Raw genomic sequence first — 12,346 nt, 5'->3', positions numbered from 1 at the left:
TTTTCCAATAGATTATTATCCGATTTATTATTCGAATTATTTCCATTAGATGAATATCCAATTTTCATCCTATATAATATATAAAGAAAAATATTGATGTACGCCTTATCAGCCTTCTCAAAATTTAGGTTGAACAGTAACTTCTTCAGGGTTTGTAGATTTATATGGAGCATGTAAGCTAGTTTGGCAAAACATCTGTAAAAATTTTCTTTTTCCAAAATTTTAAATGTTAAACTGTTTATAATTAACAAGTTGGTATGAAGATGCAGTAACGAGCTTAGAACAACCTCTACCTCAGCTTAAAATTTATACTTTTCATATTTTAAGTACTTTACCAGTAGTCTGGTGCAATTGCATATAAACTTTGTATCGAGCATGCTTTATAGAACACGGACATTATATTTGATGAGAAACACATTTTGAATCTTGCAAAATTGCACACATGCAAATTCAAGGGAAATTTTTCAAGAGTTTATACATACAAAACACATTTTATAATAGCAAAAATATTCATAGCATGACAATATATTTTGTTCTTTTTTTTGATAATTTTCTTATCTTTTTTTTAATATTCTTTTTTCATTAAAAAGTTCGATTTTAACCACTTAGTTTAGTTTTTGAAATCTTTTTTTTTTCAATTAATACAATACAAAAAATGCCACAATCATTTGCCATAATCCACTTTTATAATGCCATAAAACTTTTATTTGGTTAACTTATTTGACTTCAATACTTTTTCTTGCTTTTAATGTCAGTGTTTATATGTAACTGTACAAAAATTACTGTTCTGTAGACAAACATATATATCACTTCTTTTGTTAAATTTTCAAATATTTTATAACTTAATGTAGCCTGCCAAAATTTTATTAAGATTTAAAAAAAGTTTTTAATGGTTTAACACGATGTTTTATTAAAGTTACGTAATAAAAAAATATATCAGCCTCCTCCAAACTATCGTTGAAACAAAGCATGAACACAAAATCTCCTCAGAGCTCATATATTGACATGGAACATGTAAGCTAGTTTGCATTTAGTACAAATTTTCTTTTTTAAAATACTCTAATTTTCAACTCTTTATAATAAACATGTAAATCAGTTTATAAATAAAGTTCTTCACCAGTAGTCACGTAAAACTGCATATAAACTTTGTATGCAAAAGTGCTTCACTATTAGTCTCGTACAACATACTTATATAAACTATGTATTTGAGAATGCTTTAAGGCCAAGAGCATGTTTTAAGAGAAACACATTTGTAGATTTTTTCAAATTTACTTCAACACATTTTTTTTTTTTTTTTGTTTCTCAAAATTAACTTAGATAAAATCTTCATCACTAAGATAAACTTTATTGAAATTTTTACGAGTGAAAATTCTCTTGTACAAATAGATTTTGATACATTTTAAATACTCTGAAGAGTACTAAAATAAAATGAATTTCCTGTGTTGATAGTAACACATGACTTGTATTGATAAACTTAGTATATCATTACTTTGAAATTTATTTCAAAAATCTGTTTATTTTGATTTTCATTATATTTTTCAACAAAATCGCACTTGCCTCTCTTTTTTAAAATCAGCGAATTAGATTGCTCATTTTTCTGCCTATTCTGAGCCTGTATAGGGTTTCAAAATATGCGGGCCGTATTCTCCTCTCTGCGTTAAGCTTAACGGAACTTTATTCAAAAACTTCTTTTTAACAACATTAATAAAAAAATTCTTTAAAAACATAATTTTTTAAACATTAATGTTTAATTTTAGTATTAGTTTTATTTAAACAAATTTAAAACAAAGTTTTTGTCATTTCACTTAGAAATACTGTAATGAAACTTCAGACAAAAGCTCCCTTAGAGTTAAACGGAGAGATGTGAATACAGCTGCAGGATATTAAATTATGAAGCGTTTCTGTTAAGTATGTCAGCATATGCGTCTTTCCCCTAGTTAATTATTATTTTTTTAATTAAATAATTAATTAAATAATTAATGTTAGGTTCAAACACTACTAATTTTAGTAACAGACATCCTGAAAAATTTGGAGCTGAAATAATGATTTTTTATTGAGATGTCAATGTTTTTCTACAACTACCCATAAAAAAAATATATATTGATAATAACCAAGTTCAAAATTAAAAATCATATATAATACTCATACAAATTACTAAAAATCGTCTAACTTTAGTCGAAAAGTAGTTTTTTCAAATAGACCTTCATTTGTTAGCTCCTTATTGTTTTTTCTTCCAACGTATTTCTGATCGTGTTAACTTACAGTGTTGAATTTTAATAACCCAGCGAGCACATCAACGTTGTTTCAACGTTCCCAGCAAGTACACAAAGTTATTTCAACGTTGATGTGCATGTTGGGTTAGACAAACATAAGTTCTATAACAACTTTGAAATGGCAAGAAGATTTAATATCAAGAACCTTAAATTCTAAACGTTATTAAGCAAAACTGTCATTATTTTAACCATAATATGATCCCTTGATGATGTAACGAGAAATTGCCACTACATTATTTATACAAGAAAATTCTCTGCCATATATAAGTAACAGATACACCACAGTTAAAAACATTTAAATTTGAGTAAAGTTTCATTATTTTCATTGCATCATTTTTTTAAATTTTGCATAAAAAATTTATAAATAAATATATATATAAATATATATATATATATATATATATAAAATTGATTTTTTGACAAGTTTAAATAAAAATAACTACATGATTTTTACAACTAAAAGTTTTATGCGTTTAGCAATCATCAGGTAAAAAAAAATTTTTTCTTTAAAAAATATACTTAATAAACATCGTATTTATATATATATATATATATATATTATATATATATATATATATATATATATATATATATATACATATGTCAGTTACGGATACAGGATTTTTTGGTGTTTAAGATAACTAACTTCCAGACATAGAGCAAATTCCAAAAAATTGTTTATAATTATGTCAAATAATAAGGCTTCGCAAAAAAATGCGATGATTGGAGGCTGGGAACAAAAAGCCCTTTATCTTCATTCCTCTCCCCCACCCTAAACGTAACAAGTTGATATAATATTTGTTGGATTTGTAACCCCCTCATTAACTCTGTCAATTGAGAGAGGTTTAAACTTTATATGGTCATAATTTTTAAACGCTGAAAGATAATACTATGAAACTTAAAATTTATCGATAAATGTAAGTCTAGTTGAAATTAGTATAAAAAATATTTTATCAACTTGTTGTCCCTCACGTTTGGGGAGGGAGGGGGTGATGAATTTAAAGGGCTTTTTCGTTCTCAGCCTCCAATAATTGAAACAATTTGCAAAGCATTATTATTTGACTTAGGTGTAAACATAACATTATTATTTGACTTAGGTGTAAACATGTTTGGAGTTTCTGGAAGTTAGCTATATATATATATATATATACACATTTGAAAAAAAATGATAAACATATTTCAGCAGGCTATAAGACTGTCGATGTAGCAACACTCCGCGTTTGTTTTAAAAAAACGTTTTAAAAAAAACAAAAACAAATTCGCTATCAATTAATAAAACTGTCTAGTCATTATTATTGAGGTGTTTTAAAAAACGATAAATTTAATGAATATCCGCATTATTTTTTTTGTTTTAACTTTTAGACGATTTTAAAATGTAGATTCATTGTTGGAATCGTTAAAATGTTGTAAAAAGAGACTTTTTTTTTACCATAAGTCTCTTTCGACTACGAGATAAGGATATATATATATATATAAAATATCAATATATATAGTATATATATATATATATATATATATATATATATATATATATATATATATATATATATAAATATCAAAGATAAATACATAAAACGTCAAATCATTTCATATTTTAAAACATTTCATATACAATCTATGGTCAAATATTCGACCTGTATAAATTATCACAATAATATTACTATATATTTTATTTGCAATTTATAAAAATTATTCATAGAAACGAGTAAAAAAATAATAAATTATTTAAAAATACAATATGTTTGCGATTGCGTAACAAATGAGGGCGAGAATATAACGCCATAAAAAAAATCATACAAATTTGCAGACCACTCTTAAAATGTTTTTGTAATCGTAGCTTAATTACATAAAATTTTATGAGCACACGTGTGATCATTATAATTTATGAGCACACATGTGTGATTATAATAATTTATGAGCACACGTATGTGATTATTATTAATTTATATCATCTATATATTATTTAATCTAATTTTTGACGAAAACTTTCATATTTTTGCACCTAGCGAATAAAATGTGTTAACAGTAGATTTCACAATTCTTGATAAAGTTCATCTTCCTGATCATTGTCTTAAAAAAAAAAATATTGTTAAGAAAGAAGTTAAAAGACTTTGAATGAAATAAAAATCATTACAACATACTATTGTTAATTGCTTTTTGAGCATCTAAGCGCATCAGTTCTTCCCTTTGTGTGTTTCTCGAACCTTAAAGAGTGTAAATTAATTAAATGATACAAAGTAAAATGAACGCAAGTAAACGAAGGTTTAAATAATACACGGGTAGATTTGTTTACATTCTGAAGCGCATACACTGAAAACAACAAGTAAAACAAAGCAAACTCTAAGATTAGGGTCAGAGGGTTATTTATAATAATTTGACAATAAATCTAATTCTGCACCTAAACGTTCTCCACTATGAACTATTGCTTCTATGAATTTCACCTGAAAATTCTCCACAATGAACTATTGCTGCTATGAATTTCACCTACACATTCTCCACTATGAACTATTACTTCTATGAATTTCACTTAAACATTCTCCACTATGAACTATTGCTTCGATGAATTTCACCTAAAAATTATCCACTATGAACTATTACTTCTATTTATTTCACCTAAACATTCTCTATTATGAACTATTGCTTCTATGAATTTCACCTAAACATTATCCACTATGAACTATTATTTCTATTAATTTTACCTAAACATTCTCCACTATGAACTATTGTTTCTATTAATTTCACCTAAACATTATCCACTATGAACTATTATATAAACATTCTCCACTATGAACTATTGCTTCCCAAACAACAAATACGGTTAAAATTTATAAATGGACCTATAATATTTGCAATTACAATTTCATTCCATTTTCAATTATTCATTATTACTGATCACTGTCACCCATACTACCTTAGAGAAGGATTTGAAACAGGTTTTCATTTTGAAAAAATAATAAAGTTATTCTTGACAAAACAACCACGAAGAAGCAAGGTTTAGTCAAAAAATCAAAGTACCTAATAGGATAAATTTCAAATGATAAGATTTTCTTAAAATATTTTGGGACAGCCTGTATCAAAATTAATAATTACAAATAAAATTTTGTGTTTAAAAATTGAATCAAAATTATTGAAGTTTGGACTGAAAGACAGAAAGAGAATTTAGTGAATTGTTACAATTTAGTAAAGTTCCTAATGAGGATTTATTACACAAATAATTATGTTTAGCGAAATCGACTAAAACTTTTAATAACAAACAATGACGTTCGAAAGGTTTAGGTAAAAAATCTAAAATTCATCAACACCTCAGTAGAAACTGTTTTCATTGCACAAAATGAAAACATGATGGACATGTTTCAGCAAGAATGCAAATGATGGGCACATTTCAGCATTTAAACAAAAAAATTTAAAAAAAAAAAGTGACATCAAATGTGAAAAAAAAAAAAAATTAGATTTTTGTGACTAATTAGTAAAAGCCAAAATTTGAAAAAAAGTATACAGTGCCCTGTATGATAGGACTAACTATGCTGACATTGCTGAACAATAGAGTGCTGATTGAATAGAGATTGAACTCCACTAAGTTTAAAATTGTTCATAAGAATATTTAGACAATACATTATAAAGGACGTCACAAAAATATTACCACAACTGCTTACATTAGTAGTAGAAGTAGAATCTGTATCATTAGAAGTAGAATCTGTATCATTGTGCTGATGATGATTTCCTTTCAAATCAAACTCATATAAGTTATTTGAAAAGTAAATTGAATTGATCAGTGAAAGGTTATAAGCTGATGGCTAGGGTGACTCAAAAAACAATACTTTTGAAAAATATCTACTGGCGCCCTCTTTATGTGTTTTATATAATAAAATATATTTTTAGAGGTTGCTACCCTTAAAAATTAAACTATAAAAATAAATCCCAAGAACATTAAAAGGGGAATAAAAGTTTTCCATAAGTATTTTCTGTTGGGACTCAAATGAGGTGAAATAACATAAAGGTTTAAAAAATAATTTATTTTTTGTTGCATAAATAAGACAATTTTTAACAGAAAATGAAAAAAGAGCATTTTTATAAGATTTTTTAATAATATTTTAACTTTATGTTTTTTTCATAAAACAATTTTTATTTTTGAAATATTAATATAATTTTGCTTTATTTAAGACTTAATACAACATACTTTTGAAAGACTTTTTTTTCTATAACATTAGGTACTCATTAATGTTTGACGGTTGGTAGCAACTCTTAAAAATATTTTTTATTCAAAAAATTTTAAATCCAGTGCTATTTTATATAGAACACATTTACGGGGTGCCAAAAATATCTAATTTTTCAAAATTGATTTTTGAATCATCTGACTGATGACTGTACTGTTATACATTATTATAACCGATGATGACGACGTTAGTTAAAGCAGTTTTAAATATACAAAAATGGAAATGTGGTAAGAGTGCTTATCAATGATACTAATTTAATCATCATATCGACATATTTTTTGGAGAAGATGAGCCAGAATGACTACAGATTTGATGAGCACTAGAATAATGTTTAAGATTTGTAATTTTTTTTTTGACTGTGCATAAGTTCTAAATTTTTTGTTCTGGAACCAGTTGTTTGAAAGATATTCCATTTTTAACTTAATGTTTTACTTGTACTTTTATTAATACTATCTACAGCATTAAATTCTTTAATAATTAAATTCTATTGTAAATTTAATTCTTTTTGGAGAATAAATTGTACTTTGTTATTATATTCTAATTCAGCTTCATCGTTAGCAAAATCATTGATGTTCTCTTCACTGTTCATTTCTAAGCTATCTTTTTACTGTCCATTTTTAAGCTTTCTCTTCATTGTTCATTTCTAAGCTTTCTCTTCTCTTTTCATTTCTAAGCTTTCCCATCACTGTCCATTTCTAAGCAGATTAAAATCTATTAAGTATTGTCTCCACAGTCTTACAAATTTTATTCTTTGGATCAGATTTAAAACAAGAAAAAGCAAGAGCATCTTTGTTGTCAGTGTTTGGATATTGTAAAAATTTATACAGAGATATAATATTACTATCTCATCTGATATTGATTTCTACTTTTAATTTCTGCAAAAATTCTTGAATTAGAATTAACTTCCTTTAACTTAACTAAATAAAAACTTTAAAGCCCCTTTCTGCAGTAAACAGTGTTAAATCTTCTCAGCTTAAACGCTCAACAGTTAATTTAGCAAACTCTAAATTAATTAATGTTTCTGCGATATTGACATAGTCCTTTTATAGATGATTTAAGTTTAGTTCCAAAAACTTTTTAATGGTGTCCTTAATTCTTAAAAAATTGTTTTACTATAGTTTCAATTATATTCCATCTTGTTTTGCAATTCAAAAGTAAAGCTAATTCAGTTGGTTCTTTCTCAGTTACACTACACAGTTACTTACTTTTCTCTGTATTACATCATTTTTATAAAAGATTTTTTAAATTTTTTTCACAATTTTTTGTATATCTTTAATTCTTTCTTTAATTGAAGTATTTAATTGCAGCTCTTCCTGTTCCCATATTTCATTTTCCAAATCAGATTCATATTATGAAAAATCTTTACCTTCAACAACTTCATCTACTGCATCAGTATTAAACACTGGCGCTATTGCAATCACGGCAGTCAGCAGATAAGCGATTTTCTTTGATTATGTGATAAAAATCGCATTAAATCTCACTCAATTTTTCAATTAAAATTAACTCACAATATATTGGTCATTTGCTCTACAAAAAGGACAGCATTGCGATTACATAACCAAATATCGAATTTTTAGCAAGTACCCCCTATTTCTTATCTAGTTATTGAAATTTACAGCATTACCAAAATTAATTGAATTTAAGTAATGCAGGTGCTTAATTTCAAATTTTCCCATAACAGACTCTTTCACTGGTAACAGCTACAAAATCTTTGTCTAAGCACAGATCAAAATTTTTTTTTTTTTTCTTAATATTTCTAGCATCTTTTCTGCTGTACAACTACCTTCAATATATATTAGACCCAGATTATACGAGTCTTTAGAACTTTAATATAAATGAACATCCATAAATCCTTTATTTTTAACACTGGTTCATTTCTTTAAAATTACACATTAAACTTTTTCTTTTCCTTTTTTAAATTCTAAATATTTTTTACTAGTTCCTCTTTCTTAATATATTAAAAGTCCATCATTAATTGTCGCAATTCACTGGGATTTTGTGCTTGAATCTTCTTGCAGCTATGTTGTCAGCATACTATGTTGTATAAATTCACTTTTAGCTATCTGGTTAAAAAGAGAGTCTATCAACATCTGCCATTTTAGATATAACTTCCTCCAGAGTTGGTGTTTTACGAATGTTAAAATTGTTTGACTATTAGTACTACTCAATTGTCAATTGCAATAGAAAGATATAAAGATTTAAAACTCATTCAAAGAAAATCACAAATTTTCAAAGACGTGGTGGATGATGGATATAAACTGACTTCAGATCAGCATAGTGAAATTAGTATAAAAAATAATTTGTGAATCTTTTTTAAACTTTTAATTTATTCTAAAGTGTAATTGAAGACTTGAAACTGTCGTAAGACATATTAAGACACACTAAGACACACTTAAGACTTGCTTGAAACTGTCCAGAAACATTTTGAATCCAAAATTGTATCATGTTTTTAATTCATAACATGCTTTGAATGTTTGGTTTAAGCATAATACATTTTACCCATTTTTAAATGAAAAAAAAAAAAAAGATATAGGCTTGGTTTATCATGGAAAGCTTAACAATTTTATTTACTAAAACCAGTTTTATCTTTTAACTTTTATACAATTCATAAACATATACCTAACTTGTTATACCTCTAAATTTTATTTTTTTTCAGATCTATATTTAAGTGACATATTATGTTTTGATTATGATTTGACCTGCATAAATTTGACAAATGCACAAGTCTTCTCTAAATTTTTAATAAACAACTGAAATTTGAAATTCTATAAAAAAACTTTTTTCTTGATTATTTCATTATTTTTAAAACATTACAGATTTAGATTTTTGATTTACATTTAGAACATTGCAGATGGAAAGTCTTCACATATTCAATGTGACCACCCGTTATCGTAAAAAAACAGAGCAAACAAAAACATTTAAATCAAAGAAATGGTCTAACTTACTTAACTTAACTTGAACATTCAAAGAAATGGTCTAACTTAAATATTGGAATGCAGCAACTGCAAAGGTGTTGATATTAAAAACTCAAAAGATAAAACCAACAAAATTTCTAATGACAACACTCACCAATATGGAAACATCTTCAATATAGTTTTAAAGCTTTTAAAACTTCAACAATATTAGGTACCAAAATATCAACAACAAAAAATTGTTTGAACTTTGCCATTTTAATTTTTATGAACACCAAACAGTATAAACCAATAAACATATTCCATAATATTGAGCATAAAAAACCGATGAAAAAAAATGAAATGAAACTTTTTTGTGTCAATAAAAAAATGTGTTGTTTAATCAAATAGATCTTAACTAGGAATGGATATCATGGATACCATGGATATTATGGATACCATGGATACCATGGATATCATGGATAATATGGCTATCATGGATACCATAGATATCATGGATACTATGGATATCATGGATCAGTCTTCTCTGTTTAAAATTTACCGCCAGCGCACAAAAAAGCACTGGCCTGACAGTCATTATTTGTCTGGCGTGAGCGATTTTACTTGTTTTTTGTACCTCTTTAATTAGAATTTGATTAAGAAAAAAGATTTGTTGCAATTTAAAAACGCGCTTGAAATTTTTTGGCGAGCACTTAAAAAAGCGCCAGCCGTTGTATTGGTGGGCATGTGGGCAAGAGTGCAAAAGGCTAATCAAACAGAGAAGACTGATGGATATCATGGATACTATGGATATCATGGATGGAGTGGATATCATGGATGTTCCCTTTAAACTGTTATACATTCAATAATAAATAATTAATTGAGATTTTAATTTAAACTTTATTGTTAGTGTTATCAATTTATTGCCTTAATGTTTTGTATAAATAAATGTAAATTATTTTGAAGCGAATGTTTGGAATGTGTTTTTGATTGGTATACCTATAACTGAAGAATGTACAGATCATAAATATAATATAAGCAGCAAGAAGGAAACATTTTATATAAAGGTGAACTTGTATACACATATTGCCCCTTAGCTTACAACACTGCCCAAGTCGAAAATTTATATAATATTTTTTGTTCATGAAAATACTTTTTTTCAAAAAAAATATTTTCATGAACAAAAAATATTCTTTCATGAACAAAAAATACTATTTAAATATTCAACTTAAGCGATGTTGTAAGCTCAAGGACAATATACAATATACACAAATGTATATATTCATGCATATACATAAATGTATATATTTATTAAAGGTATATATATATATATATATATATATATATATATATATATATATATATATATATATATATATATAATTACATACTTTCATACTATGAATATGATTTTGATTGCGCATTTTATTCTTAAAAACATTTAACTTAAAAAAATAAGCTTTAAAAATTTTCTTTACAACAGCAACGATTTTCAACTATCTGTTCTATAAACAATCCTTTAATTAGTTAAGATATAACATAATTAATAACTATATTAGTACTAGAATATTAGATTCTACCTACTACTAGAAAAAGCTAATTGGAAGAATTTAATAAGATCTTATGAATTTAATAAATCTAATGATGCAAATTAGATTTTAATTATTTAAAAAAAGCTACGCTGTCACTATCTTTAAAAACCAACTGCGCTATTCTAGAAATAACCAAAATTAAAAAACTTGTTTTATCATTTCTAATGCTTGATCTTTATAATGTAAATAAAGCTAAACTTCTATAAGAAAATCCATGAAAAAACCCCCTATAAAAAGTTTATACCTTCAAACTGAATTTGAGGTCTTGGCCTTATTGGAATTGGGGGTGCAGCTTCTGCTACCACTTCATAAACCTCGGGACCTTCTATCTCATCTTCAGTTGGAATTAAACTATAAATATGTAATTATTTTTAAAACAAACATAAATAAAATATTAAAAAATATCTTTATAATTAAAAGAGAAACAAAAATAAAGCCAGTAAAAACCATTTAGTAGTCCATAAAAATTTTAATGAGACATTTTATAGTATATATAAATTTAAAAAATATATATATATGAATAATTTGACACATTAGCTTCATTTTTGTTTTCATAAGGGTGCCAGTCTTACCCATATATAGAAACAACAGTTTATATGTAGGTATTTCTATGGGAGTGTTGGTCTTACCTTTATATAAAACTATTAATTTACTTGTGGGTATGGGTAAGAAGAGCTTACAAATCATTGAGTGGTAATCCTTCTAGTAAGTCTACAAAAAAAATACTCAATCCTAATCTGCACAAAAAGTTATTGCATTAAGTTGTAAAAAATTGCTTAAAAACTCTTCTCATATATAAAATATATAATAATATTATTATAAAAACCTGCTCAATCAAAGTGTGAAACCACAGACATCAAACAAATAAAAAATTTAAAAAGTCTAAGCTTCAAGGTAATAAATGTTATAAATGTAATTTCAAATTTTTGGTCAATTTATTAAATATGATATTTAAAATTTATTAAATATGATATTTACCATAAAATATGAAATTTAAACATTAAATTATAAATTTAGATAAATAAGGTTAGGTGTCACTCATATAGTTAAACACCAGTCAATGGACACTAAAAAACAATAACAAATTAATAAAACTCAGTGAGAATTAAAAATAAAATTAAAAAAAGCAATAATGAAAAAACAAAAATGAAGAACTAATATATAATGATAATAGTTATACTAGCATCATAATAACAAGATAATAACAAAAAAATATTTATAAAACAATATTATAGTCTAAAAAAAAGGAAAACACTTTTTTCTTTCTTAGGGATACGTGATATATCCTTAGTAAAGTATAATTTTATAATATTAATTTATTAGATAAATAAACTTTTAAAAAAAGTTGTATGCAATTTTATTTATCTTTTAGAAAA

At 25.7% G+C, this 12,346-nt stretch overlaps 1 protein-coding gene across 1 annotated transcript in view; it reads right to left on the bottom strand.

The window, feature by feature from the left end:
• Window positions 1-3,850: 3,850 nt before the first annotated feature.
• Window positions 3,851-12,346, bottom strand: part of LOC105843667 (putative histone-lysine N-methyltransferase 1) — a 52,178-nt gene continuing 43,682 nt past the window's right edge. The window contains exons 7-9 of the mRNA XM_065818511.1: window positions 11,215-11,321; window positions 4,415-4,477; window positions 3,851-4,343 (exon numbers count right to left, since the gene is read on the bottom strand). Coding sequence (XP_065674583.1) covers window positions 4,306-4,343; window positions 4,415-4,477; window positions 11,215-11,321 — 208 coding nt within the window. The 3' untranslated portion in view covers window positions 3,851-4,305. The remainder of the gene's footprint in view (window positions 4,344-4,414; window positions 4,478-11,214; window positions 11,322-12,346) is intronic.

The sequence above is a fragment of the Hydra vulgaris genome, chromosome 14 (genome assembly GCF_038396675.1).
Source record: "Hydra vulgaris chromosome 14, alternate assembly HydraT2T_AEP".
Lineage (NCBI taxonomy): Eukaryota > Metazoa > Cnidaria > Hydrozoa > Anthoathecata > Hydridae > Hydra > Hydra vulgaris.
This window is presented reverse-complemented; position numbering and strand designations above follow the sequence as displayed.